This window comes from Micropterus dolomieu, linkage group LG04, assembly GCF_021292245.1.
Source record: "Micropterus dolomieu isolate WLL.071019.BEF.003 ecotype Adirondacks linkage group LG04, ASM2129224v1, whole genome shotgun sequence".
Taxonomy (NCBI): Eukaryota; Metazoa; Chordata; class Actinopteri; order Centrarchiformes; family Centrarchidae; genus Micropterus; species Micropterus dolomieu.
In genome coordinates this window covers 15,098,903-15,115,435 of record NC_060153.1, presented here as the reverse complement: position 1 = coordinate 15,115,435, position 16,533 = coordinate 15,098,903, and the positions used below count along the sequence as shown (strand labels likewise).

The following is a 16,533-nucleotide window of genomic DNA, read 5'->3' as shown; positions in this document are numbered from 1 at the left end:
ACTTTAAAATTCTATTGATCACTTTTAAAGCTCTTCATGGCCTCTCGCCTTGTTATATTTCTGACCTTTTAGTCCCATACGCACCAGCACGTACCTTGAGATCCTCGGGCAGAGGTCTGTTGTCTGTTCCAGAGTCTCGACTGAAAACTAAAGGGGACAGAGCGTTTGCTGTCAGGGCCCCGAGGCTCTGGAACAGCCTGCCCGAGGAAATCAGGTCGGCTGAGTCAGTGAACTCTTTTAAGTCCCTTCTTAAAACATACTTTTATAGGAGAGCTTTTCCCGATCTTATTTGACTTTATTTTATCCCTTTTATTTTATTGTATTTTACTAATTTTATATTAAATTTTCATGCTCTTATCTTTTTTTTGTATTATTCTTTACACTTGTTAAAGCACTTTGTAACTTGTTTTTGAAAAGTGCTCTACAAATAAGGATTATTATTATTATTATTATTCCAAAAAATAATTTCATTTATTTAAATATACATTTTTTGAGAATGAATAGCATTGATGGCACCACTCTCGTTAGCAGCAGTGATTTCGCCCCAGGCAGTCTCCACAAACATCTTTGTCAGAAAATTGGATCCGGGGATGTTTGTGCTTTCTGCTAAATACGTCCACTTGCCCAGCAGCTGAAACAAACAGTGTCTCCCTCAGTTGCATAAGATGTACAAATGATCACATTAAAGGATAGTGTGATTCTTTCAAAAATTAAAACAAAAAAGATCCAACATGCAAAAAGTGAGAGTGTGAGAGAGGAGTGACATGGGAGATGAGACAGTGTCTCTTACCTGCTCTCTTCCCTGGATTTCAAGAGGTTGGATCAGACTCTCACAGCTGCTCACAGGAGCTGACTGTCCGACAGACAGAAGACTGAGCACAGCCACAGCAACGTGAAAAAAGCCTGTCATGGCTCGTCACAGCTACTTAGACAAAGATCCTAAATCTGTGTATCTTTGTGTGTTGTACTGTTCAAAGCTTGAAACTGACTGTGTCTGCTTAGCTAAAACTGGTGCATTGATGTTCATATAGATGCTCATCCCACAAGGTTAAAGTCCAGTTTGAAACCAGGAAGGCAGATCCAAACAGGCAGACCTATCCAAAAGGGAGTCATTCACAGAGGCAGTCTCATACAGGTCAGCCAGGCAGAACAAAAGGCTGAAAAGCCGCATTCAGACTACACAATATCAGCCCATTAATAGCCTGACCGGACAGACGGTATCATACACACTGCTATGAAAGACATTGTTTGTTTATATTCTTGTTAGGTCAAGAAGGTCCAGAAAGATTGCAAGCTATGATTGGTCTGGGCCCAAGGTGTAGTCTGTCATGTCTCTCAGGCAATGTCCCAAACAATCTTGTGGCACATTTCGAATGTAAATATGCCTAACTGCAGGGCTGATGAGGGAAAGTGTGTGAGTAGGTAGAAGGTCAAGCAAATCAGTGAAATCGACCAAACTGTTGTCACAGGTTTCTCCAATGCTGTCAATTAAATGCTGCTAGCAGCAGAAGCTTAGAAGATGTGAATGGTAGTAAAGAGCAAGTTCAACTTCAAATTAGCTAGCTAAAGCTAACCAGCTGCTATAATGCTAATCAGTGAATATTTATATTAACAGTGGACCTATGTTTAATCCCTATGTTCTGAGGGTCCTATGAGCATGTGTGTCTCTTGATATAAATGAACATTGTGAGAAATTGGTATGGACTAACTTTGTAGTTCAAATTGCAAAAGAACTTAAGGAAGATCTCAAATGCAGTGAATGGTAAAAATACGTTCCGCCACTGTGACAACCATTGTATTAAGTCTAACAACTATCTTGCCCGCGAATGTGAGAGCAGAGGTTTCAGGGTCTAACATCAGTAAGTTGTATAAGTTGTAGTTGGGTGATTTCAACAGACACTGAACATTTGACAAAGGGAAAAACATTGCTTAAACCCAAGTTTACTTAGAATCATGTTAAAGGTATGATTTTCACACCAATGATGTGGACAGAGCCTTCCCAAACCTAGTGTCAACTTCTTATAAAGGATTTCAATGACAAAATATTGGGATGTAGTGCAAAATACATCAGTGCTTCCATATTCATTTTAATATGACACACTAAAGTTTCCATTATGTGTTTATTCTGCAAGGGTTCAGGCTCCAACACATTCCCTAGTCATCAAAGAATAAACAATCTTGCTAAGTTTGCTAAAATAATAATTTCAATTTTAAGTAGCTATAGAATATTTACCACAGTGTAATATAACACATAATATATCTCCTCAAAGGGTATTTGTGTAATAAACAAAAAAAAAGTCTTGTTTTAAAAAATTTAAAAATTACATATCAGGATTTTTTTTTTTTGTGCTTTCTCATCAAAAATGACTAATGGCAGAGATCAAAGCTAATTATAAATCAGTTCACAAAAATATCAAAAAGAGTATCCAGGAGTTTTGCTACCCGGTGTCCCATCTTGGCCTCTAATAAGGTGTTGAGGGCAATGAGGCCTTCTGATGGCGAGATGTTGTCTGGGCAGATTTCTGTGTACATACACGTTAAAGATAAGTCACAAAACAAACAGCACTGCGTGACGTTATGAAGGCTCAGTATGCGGGGAGAGTTTAAATCCTCACCGTAGTTTGTGTCTATCATTATGGGCGACGGCATCCGGAGACATTCTGCTTGTCTCTTGAGCATCACCAGATCAGCAGTTGAGACACTCTTTCTCCTGCCTGGAAATAAAGATGTTAGAGTTATAACAATCCCAGGAGATACATTCCAAAATAACATTTCAACTAAGAAGACTACCACAAACAGGAAATTTAACAAAGATACTAGGCAGACAGAGTAATCCGAGACAGTGGACAGAGGAAGTTCATCTCCATTTAACGCTTACTTTATCTGTTCATGCGGTTACAAAATATAACCATTGGAGTTTTTTGCTGAAACCCAGCTGGGAAAAGTGCTTCCTGATTTAAATTGATTAATTCCACATTTTAGGACTGATAAGTGAGTATTTCTTACTAAAAAGCAGAAGACTGGTGAAAGTATCTGATCCAGAGATAACTTTTTCATAGACAACCAGACAGTCGGAGCAGTCAGTTGCCAGGTACACTTCCTTGAGGTAGAAAGGTTGCTCTGTGAAACATAAACACACACAAACTGCAAATCACAGGAAATTGTGTGTGTTTGAATGTTTTCAAGGTGTTGCAGGTTTCCATTCTATCCAATCCAAACTCTCTGATACACTGTGGCTCTTCTTTACTCACCAATTAACATCGTGCTGTTTTCAAAGGTCACATTGTATGTCAAGCTGGAACATTCACCATAACTATGAAGAAAAAAAAGGTCATAACATAATATCTTGATTTTAGTAATATCAATGGATCAAATGACTGCATTTTACTGCAAGGTGTTGCTTGTAGTGATGAACCCACAGAGAATCATCACACGGCTCTGCAGCTCTTGCAATCCCACAGGGTTTAGGGTCTTTCAGCTAGTTTCAGTTAGTTTGTGACCCTCAAATTTACTGGTTTGATTCACTCTCACCATCCTCATCAGGATTGTTTTTGGTTACAGCAGGAAGCTGTTTCCACTGAAATAGTTCTAAAATCCCATTTTACCCAGAAACAGAAACACAGCAGCTTTCCCCCACTAAGCTATCAGACTTTTAAACTCAAATTCATTCTCAGCACTGCTCCATTAATTATATTTTATTTCTTTTTACCATTTTTACAATTGCTTTTATATTAATGTATATAATCTGCTACGAAGCAGAAGGGAGTTACAATCTCAGTTTCACTCTATAACCTGTTGTGTTATTGTGACAAAATAAATCTACCTACCTACCTAAATGTTGCTTATGATGCTCCAGATCTACTGGATGTGTTAATAAGGAACTGTTCACTAACATGCTCCCCGTAACAACTTTATAAGCTGATAGTGTGTTAATATTGTGTTTACAGCTTGCTTTCAGTGCTCTCCAAGTTAATTGATGTGATAAAGAGTAGGTGCACATACACCTTTGCTTGTCTCCTGATATACATTAGTATACAAACATATGTTAAAATACTGAACTGAAACTGAAGCTCTGCAAACTGCTAATGATGCGTGTTTGAATTTGCACTGAATTGCATGCTGTCAAACTTGCAAAAGTGAATAGAGAATATATCTCATTAACAAGATATTTATATATCTACAGATTTCCTACTTATAACATGTTTTTACAATAGCAGCAGAAGGTTTGGTTTGTAAAAACACATTAACTGGAAACATCAGGATTTATCTTTAGAAATTTGGGACGCTTATTGGTTGGAGACATGTTGCTGTGGTGTCAGAGTGTGGGAGGGGATTTACATTCTCTGAGTCTGGACCAGATTGAGGATGTTGCTCTGGCTGGTTGCAGTGACATCCAGCCAGACACTGGTCAGCAGGTGGCCCAGGGAACGGCTTCCTGGGAGGTCAGAGCTCCCTCCGATGTACAGCCACCTCCCCAACATCTGCAGCACACAGACAGAGCACAGAATACACCAATCAGCCATGATATTATAACCACCTGCCAAATATTGTAAAGGTCCCCCTCTTTATACTTTATACCATATTACATAGTTCTGTCCTAGAAAGTATTTAGGACTATAAATTGCTTTTTTTGTTTGTTTATTCAAAGCTGTAAGGAGTAGAGGTTGTGTAAATACGTATCATTGAAATGTATCTGATGAAACCAGAGGTTATTATTTTTTAGGTTAGATAAGCTGTTCACCCTTACCAAGAGAGGATGCACAGACTGCATTTACAGATCTCTCACTGTGTTGAAATTAGATATAGATACTTAAGATGCAAAGTCAGGCAGACGTGTACTTACGTCTTCATTGCTGATAGGTATTGGTTTAACCAGACTGTCACAGCTGCTCAGAGGAGTCGAGTGTCCCAGCGACAGAAGACTCAGCAACACAACAACAGCAACACACTTCATCCTCTAGATGGCTCTTATCTTGTTTTTTCTCTTTCCTTCTTGTCAGAGTCTCCCAGTCCACCCTCAACCTTTACTTTGTCTTCAGGTGTTTCTCTTCACGGCCTGCCACAAACCGACTGGCTGTGACTCACCAGCATATATTCACTGTCCTGTGAGCTGATGTAACCAAAGCAAACAGCCCAGTGGCAAGAGAGAGGGGAGACTTTGACCCGTTTGAGGAATTGATGGAATTTTGGATCTGATCACAGACAACGGGGTATTGTATGTATTTTGTTAATCTCTCTGATAATCCCTTCTGATCTGTCACTGAGACGCAAACACATGCAGTCAGTACAAAAATGGTTTATACTCTGTTCCTCACACCTTCATTTCATTAACATAACACCAGTCACTGTAGCAAAAGTAGCAATAGTACAAAGTAAAAAATACATCTTTTGAAGTTAGTTCTCCAGTCAATTAATTAGCTACTTTGCTTTTATGTAATCTTTCTTAGCTTGCCTTGAGTTTCAACTTCCTGTCTCTGTTGCATGTTTTTCTTAACTTTTAATTCACGCGTGTGTGTGTGTGTGTGTGTGTATGTGTGTGTATATGTCTATGAATTTCTTTGTGTGCATCTTTTCTAACCGTTGCATTTTATTGTGCAAACAAATCAATAAGAAATAAATATAAAATATAAGTAAAGTATTTAAGTACTTGAGTGTTTTAAATTGTGTAAAACTAAAATTTTTGGCAATGAGATATTAAATTACTAAACTAAAACCTTAAAATAATAATTAAGACTAATGTTTTCATGCTTAAGTCCTAAAGGTGTTATGGAACAGCTACAGCTCTCGTATGCCAAATTAAACTCAAAACTCAATCCACAAGACCATGTAATACAGGTGAAAGCCTTGGAAAAAAGCTTGCAAGTGGGTTACATTGTTTCGTGAAATTTTTGTTTTATTTTTGAGGCGTTACCACATAAGCAGCCTTTTAATGTTTTGATGTTCTTTTTTGCTTCACACGGTACACTGCTGGGAAGTTACAATTTTTAACACATAATATTTTTAAGATGGCACATGATGAAAGGGCATAAAATTGAGACCTCAAATCAAACATATAAATAAATACTACTAGGAGCTGTAAGGATTTTAGAAATACTAAGGTCACTGATTTTTCAAATTAAATATTAATCTGAAGTTGATATGAACTTTGTCCTCACCTACTGATAACCCCAGCTGTGCTCTGCCAGATGATCCCCTGAGAGAATAATTTAAGCATTTAAGAATATGTTGAAATCAAACGTTCCATACAAAACAGATGCCTCAAAGTGCAGATGCACTGGAAATAAACAGAATCTCATCAGGTACATGATTAAGAGAACTTCCAGACATGTTTGAATATATATAAAAATACTCTAGAATTTGTAGACATGGTTTACATCTTCTCTCATTCTCACTCTTTGCAGAAAAACAGAATCTATGGCTATGTTAATATTTTTAAATTAGAAAAAGTTTAACTGCTGGACACGAGATGTCTCCTACTTTACTGAGAATCCAGTCCAGTCTCAGTGTTTGTCCAGTGGACGGCTCAGATTGATGGTACGAGCATGTCTTATACTCAGATTTAAGGTGAGCAAAGAGAAACTTTCCATCTTCAGCAGGTGAACCTGAAAAGTCCCTTATAGTTACAGTGCAGCTCAAACTTCCAAGTAAGGTAAGAATAAGTTAAACACATTACTGAGTGGCGGGAGACATTAAGATTTCTGTGGTCACAACATTTCAGACTCCAAAGGTGATTTTTACAGTGCATAATTAAGTCTATACAGATACCAAAGCCTGTGAACGATTAATATGAATCAATATATGTGAAGAATTATTGGACCATTTATTCAAAAGAAAAAGTCACAGAAAGACATCTTATCAAAAGTGTTTTTTAATTGAACTTGTCAAACTGAGAGCTCTCTATAGATGTCTTCATACAGCACAAGAACAAAAAGGACATTAAACAAACAAATGACAGAAAAAGAACTAAATCTGCTGATCATCCTGATTATACAGTGAAATCTCTGAGCATGACCTAACTGTTACAGCAGTGCTCTGAGAGGAGGGTGGGGGAGCCGAGGAGAGAGGGAGGAGAGGGTTGAAGGGCAGACTGATGCCCTGTGAGATGTCAGCTGGTGATGGTGAAAAAACAGATGGACACCTGCCCCTCCTTCCCCGCGTCCTCTGATCCGTCCATTCTCCGCATGAAGTGATGGTGAGGACGAACGACAGCGGGATGGAGGAGAATTGAGATTGATGGAGGGGCGAGTGGCATCGAACACTCTGCAATTTCCTGGTTTTGTGGGTCTGTGCTCATCTTCTCCCTCTCCTTCTTTCGCATCTTGGTGGGAGATGGAGACCGGGGGGGGCAGACAAGACCGGAGACAGACAAGAGAGGAAAACCAGGAGGTGGCAATCACTACTCCATAGCCTCCTGGTTCTCTTGGTCTGCGCTGATCTCCTCGCTGACCTCTTTACCCTCCTTGCTCCTTTTGCTCTTCTTGTGTTTGTGCCTCCGGTGGCTGTCGCCCTCCTCGCTGTCGTGCCTCCTCCTGCTACTGCTGCTAATGGAAGGAGAAGGACAGAAGTGTGGAAAAGGGCAAGGGAGGTGAAGAGGAGGGAGATTTGACAGGTAGGGGAAAGAGATCAGAGGGAAGAGTAAAGGGCAGACATGGGAAGGAGTGAGAGAGGGACAAAGAGAGACAAGAAGATCAATGGGTGAAAGAAAGAAAAGGGGAAGTGAAATGGAAAGGGGACCGAAAGGTTAGGAAAAAAAGAGAATGTGTTGGGTAAAAGACAGAAAAGTAGAAAGCATTTTGAATTTGCTGAGCCCCTGTCCCTCTCTGGTGCTGTTGCTAAGCTTGTCAGTCTTCCCATGCTCACAGGGCACATCTGCACTTTACAATGATAATGACTAGGGCTGTGACAGATTTAAAACAAAGGGTAACACAAAGGCCCACGGCGTCGTGCCGCGGTTCCGAGAGACAGAACCGAAAAAAAAATGCTTTGTTCAGCTGTTTGGATTACATATTTGTTCATATTTTCAACCAGAATATTCTCACTTTTAGAGTTACAAGAAGAAAAAAAAAAAATTAGGCTTTGACTATCTCAGGCAGCATAGCATCTGGCACAAACATCTTTCTACAGCTACATGCACACTCTGTCTTGACGGGCCTTCTGTAGTTTTTGTGTGTGTGTTTATGTACCTGCGAGAGGACTTGTGGCGTCCCTCCTCTTTCTCTCGATGCCGCCTCTCTCTGTGTCTTTCCTCTTTCTCCCGGCTCGACCGGTCACGATGTCGCTCTGCATAACCACGCTCCTGGTACTCACGGTAACGGTACCGCTCCTCGTCGCTATGGAAGTTAAAAGAACAATAGCTTTCACTTTATTATGATAAATCTGTATGCTTACCATAAAAATCTGTTTCTAAATGCAGCTTTTAAAATCAGTCTGCGTCCGTAACTATGACTGCATTATTTACCTAAAAAAAAAAATACTGAAGACAAAAAAAGGGATGCACCAATCCATTTTTCTCATGATACCTTTTCTAATACCTCAACTAAAAGAACCACTCTGATATCAGTGTTCACTTTTTCCTTTAATTTAAAATCTGCTTCTCTCACAGTGTCAAACTAAATGGAATATTTATGTAAGGTAACATGAAGCCAGGGATATCTATGACACTAAAAACTGCTGCCAGTCTTGACCGAGTGAACGTAAATGGTAGCAGAAACACTGAACTTTATAATGATACTGACAACAAAATGAATTTAACGTGAATCTGATGCATCACGGCTGATACTCGATCCACTTAGTAGCATCAGCGCAGATACCGAAACGGTAAATCAGAATGGTGCATCTATAGACAAGAACTGTTCAAAAGTGTGTGTGTGTGTGTGTGTGTGTGTGTGTGTGTGTGTGTGTGTGTGTGTGTGTGTGTGTGTGTGTGTGTGTGTGTGTGTGTGTGTTTTTGTCCCTCTCACCTGGTGTAGCTAATAGCTGAAGGGCTGTGCTCCCTCTCTCTCTCCCGCTCATGTGTCCTCTCTCGGGGCCTCTCCCTGTCCTTGTCTCTCTTTTCATCTCGACGGGGATAGTAGTCCCAGGGTTTGGAGTTGTCCATCATGGGGGGCCAAGGAGGAGGTACACCTCCAGCCATGGGTGGAGGATATGCACCTGAAAAGGTCAAGCGGGTGGAAGACTTGGTTATTACATTGTGTTCAAATGTTTCCTGGAAATTTGACTTTGATCAAATCCAATTAGCTAAAATGATATAAATAACTATGAATGCAAATTTGCTTTGATCTTTCAAAATGCCCTTGTTTTTCCATATACACATCACAAGAGATCTCTTATTAATAGACTGACAGCTAGTTCAGACATTTTTAATGTTGCTGTGGCTAGAAAAACAGATCACGTTGTAAAGCTTCCTACCTTGAGGGAATGGGTAGGAAGGGACAGATCGTCCATCATAACCTCCAGGGTGGCCACTGTGGAAACACAGGTAGAAAAGCAGCATGTTACACTGTGTGTGTGATTGTGAAGCGATTTAATCTCCTTTTTATAAAGATATTCCATTGAATTAATGCAAAATGTTTACATAGACTTTTAAGTTCAAATATTTTGTTGTGAAACTTTGTAATGAAGGAAAATATGAACATAAAACTTCTGTCATGTGACAAATTCATATGATTATGAATTTGGTTCTGAATGACCCCACAGTAATAAAGGAATCACTCCAGAGTAGTATAATTCTCTGTGGGTGACACAGACCTCTTATATTTTAACTGCATGTATACTTTAGACCCATACATTTTACTACATCTTAATTGTTATTCAGTTTTATTCTCTCAAATTCAAGTTAAAATATTTGACCTTGTTTACCTTAAAAATCAGCCTTTAAACTTGAAAGAAATAATGATTTAACATTTATCGTGATAATTATCGATATCGAATGGTATGAAATGTTTTTATCGTGATAACATTTTTGGCCATATAGGTGTGAATGTGAGTGTGAGTGGTTGTCTGTCTACGTGTGGCCCTGCGATGGACTGGCAGCCTGTCCAGGGTGTACCCCGCCTTTCGCCCAATGTCAGTTGGGATAGGCTCCAGCCCCCCCGCGACCCTGTACACAGGATAAGCGGTTGACGATGGATGGATGGATTTTGGTGCTCAGGTAGAAGAATGTGGTTCATGCAATGTGCAGCAGTAGAGTGTGTGTTTTACATTATATCACATGACACCAGGCTGCTACATAGTAACCACACACACCTCTACACACATCAGTCTGTTGCATCTCATTGATGTGTGTGCACATGGTGCCACTCTGCACCTTCCAATAACTGGATTTCCTGGGGAAGCAGACCCTTCATCTGTTGAGCTGTTGTCATGCTTCACTGTGATTGGCAAAGCAGTTTCAAAGTGACGAGACCAGCGATGTGACTGGCTGAGAGTGTATTTATTACTCACCAAACCCTCATATTTTCAGACCTTTTGCACTTGAATGCACATATACGGTATGAAACCAAAAATAGCAGGTGTGCTTGGAGACACACACACACACACACACACTTTTTGTACCCAAGACCAACCGTTTTGTGCTTGTCGTTGTGCTTGCATAATTAAAATAGAGTGTGTGTGTATGTGTGTTTACGTGTGTTACCTGTCCATAGTGGGAATGATAGCAGGAGGCGGTCCACTAGGTGGAGGAGGAAAACCAGGAGGAGGGACAGTAATGGGTAACCCTGTGAGAGAGAAGAGAGAATAAACATATTGAAAACAATAACACAGAGCAAATACAGGGTAATTAGGACTGTTGCTTAAATTCAAACACACCAACTGAGCAGCTGAGAAAGAAAAAGACGATGACGAACTTACGGGGTGGGGGGATGAGTGGGGGTGCAGCGCTGACGTTGGGTGGCGGAGGGAGGAAAGGAGGCGGGGGGATATTTGGAGGAAGTGGTCCAGGAGGGAAGAAGGGGGGTATCTTAGCTGGAGTCGGCTCAGCATCTGATTGTTCAGCGATCACCTGCACAACAGACAGACAGGAGAGGTTGGGCTGACAACGCACACTCCTGTTTCTTCTAACTGCAACTCTAGTTTAGTAAGAGCTAGTGCAAAGCTTCCACCAGAGAAAAGAAAAACAAACAACAAATCACATAGAAAAAGGGAAAATAAGTCCCGAGTGTTTTTTTTCAGTCCCTGTCTGTTGCCTCAGTGTACCTGGATATTGTTGCCATCAACATTGTGTCTGCGTCGCCCTTCAACCCTGCTGATGGTGGCCAACTGTCCTCCAATCACATCTATAGTACCGCTCGTCTTCCTGGGAAAAGAACATAAAAAATAAAGATCAAGGCACTGAGCAGTATCCAAAACAGACGGCCCGTTCACATACACACCCTCTACTTCCACACGTACAATAAGAAAACAAAAGCAATGTACATAAAGTGTAGATCTAAGTTACATGAAAGTCTAGGAGGGCCTAGCTCTAATGACGTTTTTAGGTCTGGTAAGTGATTTCACTTTACAGCTATTCAACTCCATTAGTGCCACAAGTAATACTGTCCCACAAGAAGTGGGGGACGCTGGGTAGGGTAGAGCAGGTCGTCCACTGATCACAGGATTTGCCATTCAATGCCCACCTCTTCCTGTCCACATGTCAGGAACCCTGCGTGGTGTGTGTGTTTGAGAATGAGCAGCAAAAACTTTGTAAGCACTTTGGATAAATGCATTACATGAATATAGCCACTTACCATTTAAGAATACATTTAAAAGACACCATAAAATGCCGATTTGAGAAAATATCACAATATTTTTTTTATATTACGTTTTGGCTATGACCCCTCTGGCCTCCTTCAGTGGGTTATGTTCTAACTCAACATCCTCCACCAACAAAAATGATACAAGGGCCTTTAAAGGGTTAACCATTTACAAATACGTTATGCGATGATGACCAAGTGATTAATCTAAGTATTGCAAAAAAAAATTCTAATTAGGAGCAAGTAATTCTCAGTCATCAACGTGTCACCAAAAAAGAAAAAGAGCGGTGGATTCTGCTCACATGATCACATTCCGCTGCCTCTTCCTTTTCTTTCTAAAGTTTGAACTTATGTTAACTTTCTGCATTATGACACATGCACATCAACCATCCCAAAAGAAAGAAACACGGGCAAAAAGACAGCATCTTCGGGGCCTTGGAAGTAGCGCCGGGAGTTTTTCTATGGTCACGTTTCATGGTCAAGAAAAACGCCAGGCCCCCTGTTTTTAACATGTACACATTTCCCCATCAGGCCCATTTAACCTTGCGGGGACAAGGCCATGCCCACTTACGTATAATAGGACATGTCCTGAACAGGTGGGCCAGGCCACTGAGGGGGAGAGATCCTACAATTTTGAAACAAAGGACAGGGGTAAAGGAAATGAGAGTAGCATCGTCCCTGATACACATAAACACACATACAGCGCGTGGGATGGTGACTGGTTTTAACCACGGGGACCAAGGCGAACTTGGAGTTGACCAGGTGAGATTTTCTGTGTCGGGGGAGTCAAAACAATGTCTGAGCATGCTGAATTTAGCTAAAACCCAAGACGTGTTTTCAGTCTGCAGTTTCCTTCAGAACAAACTATGGCTGCCACACAGAGCATATATTTTTTCCCTCCCGTCCGCTTAAGATCTTCTCCCTTTTCTAGCTACATAAATCAAGTTTCCATCCAAATGTGCCGCACATTTTAAACAAGTTTCAAATCAGATAAATAAAATGCAAATGAACGCATGTTTCCATCAACTACTGTTTCCTACACGAATAAAAATCAGGAGCTGGGAACATCGTGATAAACAATAGGTGGTGCTAATTCTAGAGCTGCAAAAAGCCATTGCAGAAGAAGAGGGTACAACGAGATTACATAATTAAAAGAGCTCCAGTCAAACCTCAAACTACGGCAAACGATAAAATGTGATGAAAATATGGCATATATGTTGTTTTAACGTATTAATTATGTTTTCACCTACCGCAACATTTAGTCTCTCTAGTGGAGCAGGGGCCTCGGTGGACATCTAAGTCATATGCTTCATATACGTCATGATTTCTCTTATCGATACACAAAGTTTTCCATCTCAGCCAAGAGGAAAAGCTTTTTTGCAAGCATTTCCAGGTTGTTGCTTTTTTGCATAATGCAAATGCAAATGCATAACTGAAAATCCACATAAAACAGGCGGCTTACAGCTGGCTTATCTACTTATCTGTACATATAACTTTTAAGGGACCCTGCATGTGTGTTATATTACCAGATATCTTTAATAAGTGAGGACTGAAGCAGAAGTGTTACCTGGTGACCTGGTGTGGAGTGATGGTGGACTTGTACATGCTGACAGGAGAAGTGAAGTCTGGCTTGGACGTGTGAACAGGCAAACTGGACATGTCCTTCTCATTGCCTGTCCGGCCTTGCTGAACCTAAGAAAGATCCAAAATGAGCTTATATGTATATAATATATAATATAGGGTGTAACGTGTTTCTTACATTTGTGTAGTTTCCAGTAAAAGCACGCAGAAGAGACATAAAATACATTCAGAAAGTTGGCAAACTCCTCTGATTTCAACTAACTGGTGAGAGGGAGAGGCTTCTGAATAAAATTAATATAGAAAACACTGTTGGCAGAAAACAAACAAGGACAGAGTAAGCACTGGTCTCTCACAGTAATCTTGCTTGCGACCGAGCTGACATTAGAGACCTCCAGGCCCATGCGCAGCCTCTTCTGTTTTTCACAGTACGCCTTCCATGTGTCTTCATTGAAGCCATAGTTAAAGTAGTCTGACAGATCCGCACCTAAACACACACACACAAAACTTCTGAAATACTGTAGATGCGTAAAGGAACAGTTATACATTTTTAAAGGTGTTTTTGTTCCAGCTACACACAAACACTGACCTGGCTTCCTCCAGGGTTTTTCTTCAAAGGACTCCAATTCTGCCTCCAGCACTGGTACCCCGTTGATGTTTCCAGGAGCATCCAGATCCACTCCCTTGAGCTTGGAGGCTATTGAAGAGAAAACAACACAACATGGTAAAACACATGTACATTTTGTACAGAAACAGAAGTGCAGGTTTCTTTAAGTCAAAACAGAAAGAAACTGCAGCAAAAGAAGCAAGAACAGAAAGCGATACCTTGTCCATAAGGTCTGGAGCCGGTTGTCTTTATGTTGAGATTGACAGGTGGAGCTCCATAAGTTCTGGGAGGAGAAAAAATTTAAAAAAAAAAAACGTCACTGATATCACAAGGTCTACTCTTTTAATTAAAGCCACGTATAATACCGTCTGCACATAAAGAATAAGAGCTGTCAATTCTGTGGTGAATAAGTTTCTTGATCTGCTGATCGTGTAATGTATCTAATGATGCACTACAAAACTTGGTGTTATGGACCGAACAAGCTATCTTTGCATCATGTCAAAGCACCAACAAACTCATTCTTCAAAACTCTATTTGAATTGTAGAGAGACTTAGAGTTTAGTTTTATGAGCTGGAACAAAAAAAGCATCAGGTAAGAACAAGCATGTTCTCTTTTTTACAACATTAAAAAATATTAATTTAGCTTATTTAAAGTAGACAATAACTGTTAACACCACACTTGGACTAAAACCTACGTGTATTGGGGTGCTCCAGTTTTTATGTCTCCAATGGTGACGCGGACATCGTCGTCGTCATCATCACTGTCGCTGTCGCTGTCAACATCCTCACCTGCAGCTTCACCCGTGGCCTGACAAACCAGGGTAAAAAAAAACAAACAATGAGCATTTCCCAGACGGACTAAAAACTGGGCGGTAAGTACATCAACAAAAAAAACAGAAAGAACTAGTCGCAACACAAACTGTGACTGTGTGCATGCATGCAAGCCACCAACCTCAGAGGCCACTCCATTCCCTGTAGCGTGTGCAGCAGCTTCTTCTGCTGAAGCATCAGCAGGTGCACTGTAGATATAATGAAGCATTAAACATGAAGTTACTTTAAATTACATACAAATGAAAGAACCAAAACATCCACATCAAAAACTGCGTATAAGTGGGCTTTCAAACTTCCAGTGACTATTCATTTCGTACCAGTGCTCATGTAGCATTCAAGCACTGTATGAAGTCAGGTACTGAACTACTGCAGCTTAGGTTTTACTTTTTTTGGGCTCTCTAATGTCACAACCACGATGCAAATATAACAAATGATAAAAAAGGTATGGTTTGACACTAGACAGCAAGCTAAACCAAATACTTTTATCCAGTTTTTTTGTTTGTGGTTCTGTTAAAAGGTTGTTTACATCTGCAATATCCGACTGGATCAGTCAGTCAGTCCATCTTTGATATGTATACTAAGAAGAGGTTAGAATGCTTCTTTATGGTTTCTCTTACAGTCAATAAGACCTCCTCTTCTGGATGTAAACAGGCGTCTTCTGACTTTTTAAATGGTGTTTACATGGGGTGAACATAAATGTTAAATACCTGACTGCAGCATTCAGTTTGGCTTCCTCGTCCTCATCTTTGCTCTCGGACTCATCTGAAAGATGAAAAATGCAAATTGTTCTTCAATATTTAACTAGCCAAAGAGCCCGTTAACTGGCTGTTCGTGTGTGCGGTTAAATTTATTCACAACATTTAAAGGTTGAATGGTACCTTATATGTGACAGAAACATATCTTATCACTTGTTCTTAAGTCTTACGGCTGCAAAAGGCCGAGAAAAGCAATTCACAGGCGCTGCTAGCTTAGCTTCCAGGCTAACTAATCCTCTCATGTAGCATGCACTGTTGTTGCTTCGCAGCTCATCAACAGTGCAGCGCGTACACTGACTCGTGTCTCTTTCGGTCAAGGGGAGATGTGTTTGAGGACAGCAGATGTCTTTTTTACCTCCATAAAGCCATTCCTCCTCCTCGTCTCCAGCGCTCGCATCAGTGGTGGTTGTTTTGTCCGCTTCCTCCGCAGACATGTTCAGCTTAAAACACACGGAGCGCTAAACCAACAGCAGTCGCACGACGACGACGTTCAACAACGCTTCTAACTGCAGAAATACGCGTACACTGTATGCCTTCAGCTGGGAAACGCAGTTATGTACAAAAATTATGCCTTCATAGATTCATCTCCAACCTCTGTGAGTCAGTGTGAACCCGGAAGAGGTCGTTGGTGTCCCGCTAAGGTCAAAGTGTTGGAGCAGAAACCACAGCGCCCACCATCGGACAAGAAGCTGCACGCTTCATTCAGTTGGTCCTTGTTGGCTCATAAGGTGCTGACAGTGATCAATACTGTGATAACAAAATAACCCTTGTTATAAGATAATTGTTGATTGTCGTTGTATATTGTGTACTTCTTATATTGTGGGCACAGCTGCCTCATAAGGCTCCTGTTCTTCTCCAAGACAACAATTCATAAAGGTATCATTATGGCTTCTTTATTTTTTCTGTCTACAGGGGATGGCAACAAGGACGGGGCATGATGGAGGGAGCTTACTATGGCCTATGTCCCACAGGGGACAATTAGGATTTAACAAGTTGGGTCTGCTCCTGAAAGCAAAATCAGCTGCATAGG

The 16,533-nt window shown here is 40.6% G+C and overlaps 3 protein-coding genes across 4 annotated transcripts in view; all 3 read right to left on the bottom strand.

Moving 5' to 3' along the window:
- LOC123970153 overlaps positions 1-978 on the bottom strand; it is a 6,971-nt gene extending 5,993 nt beyond the window's left edge. The window contains exons 1-2 of the mRNA XM_046048046.1: positions 791-978; positions 486-631 (exon numbers count right to left, since the gene is read on the bottom strand). Of these exons, the coding sequence (XP_045904002.1) occupies positions 486-631; positions 791-910 (266 nt within the window). The 5' untranslated portion in view covers positions 911-978. The remainder of the gene's footprint in view (positions 1-485; positions 632-790) is intronic.
- A 1,128-nt stretch (positions 979-2,106) lies between these two features.
- On the bottom strand, positions 2,107-6,766 carry LOC123969478. The gene is made up of 7 exons (XM_046046926.1): positions 6,156-6,766; positions 4,844-5,110; positions 4,339-4,481; positions 3,252-3,313; positions 3,007-3,120; positions 2,616-2,714; positions 2,107-2,522 (listed from the first exon to the last, which is right to left on the bottom strand). The coding sequence occupies exons 2-7, from the start codon at positions 4,952-4,954 to the stop codon at positions 2,398-2,400; spliced, it is 654 nt and encodes a 217-aa protein (XP_045902882.1). The 5' UTR covers positions 4,955-5,110; positions 6,156-6,766; the 3' UTR covers positions 2,107-2,397.
- Positions 6,767-6,850: 84 nt separating this feature from the next.
- Positions 6,851-16,167, bottom strand: fip1l1b (FIP1 like 1b (S. cerevisiae)). 2 transcript variants are annotated; one of them, XM_046046924.1, is made up of 16 exons: positions 15,859-16,167; positions 15,456-15,510; positions 14,870-14,936; positions 14,613-14,725; positions 14,136-14,200; positions 13,900-14,007; positions 13,667-13,797; positions 13,300-13,424; positions 12,304-12,357; positions 11,197-11,296; positions 10,852-11,002; positions 10,637-10,718; positions 9,409-9,464; positions 8,961-9,150; positions 8,184-8,330; positions 6,851-7,541 (listed from the first exon to the last, which is right to left on the bottom strand). In XM_046046924.1, the coding sequence occupies exons 1-16, from the start codon at positions 15,935-15,937 to the stop codon at positions 7,397-7,399; spliced, it is 1,668 nt and encodes a 555-aa protein (XP_045902880.1). In that variant the 5' UTR covers positions 15,938-16,167; the 3' UTR covers positions 6,851-7,396. The 2 variants fall into 2 exon arrangements, with proteins under 2 accessions (XP_045902880.1, XP_045902881.1); XM_046046925.1 differs by having other exon boundaries at positions 6,851-7,538.
- Between the last annotated feature and the right edge of the window lie 366 nt (positions 16,168-16,533).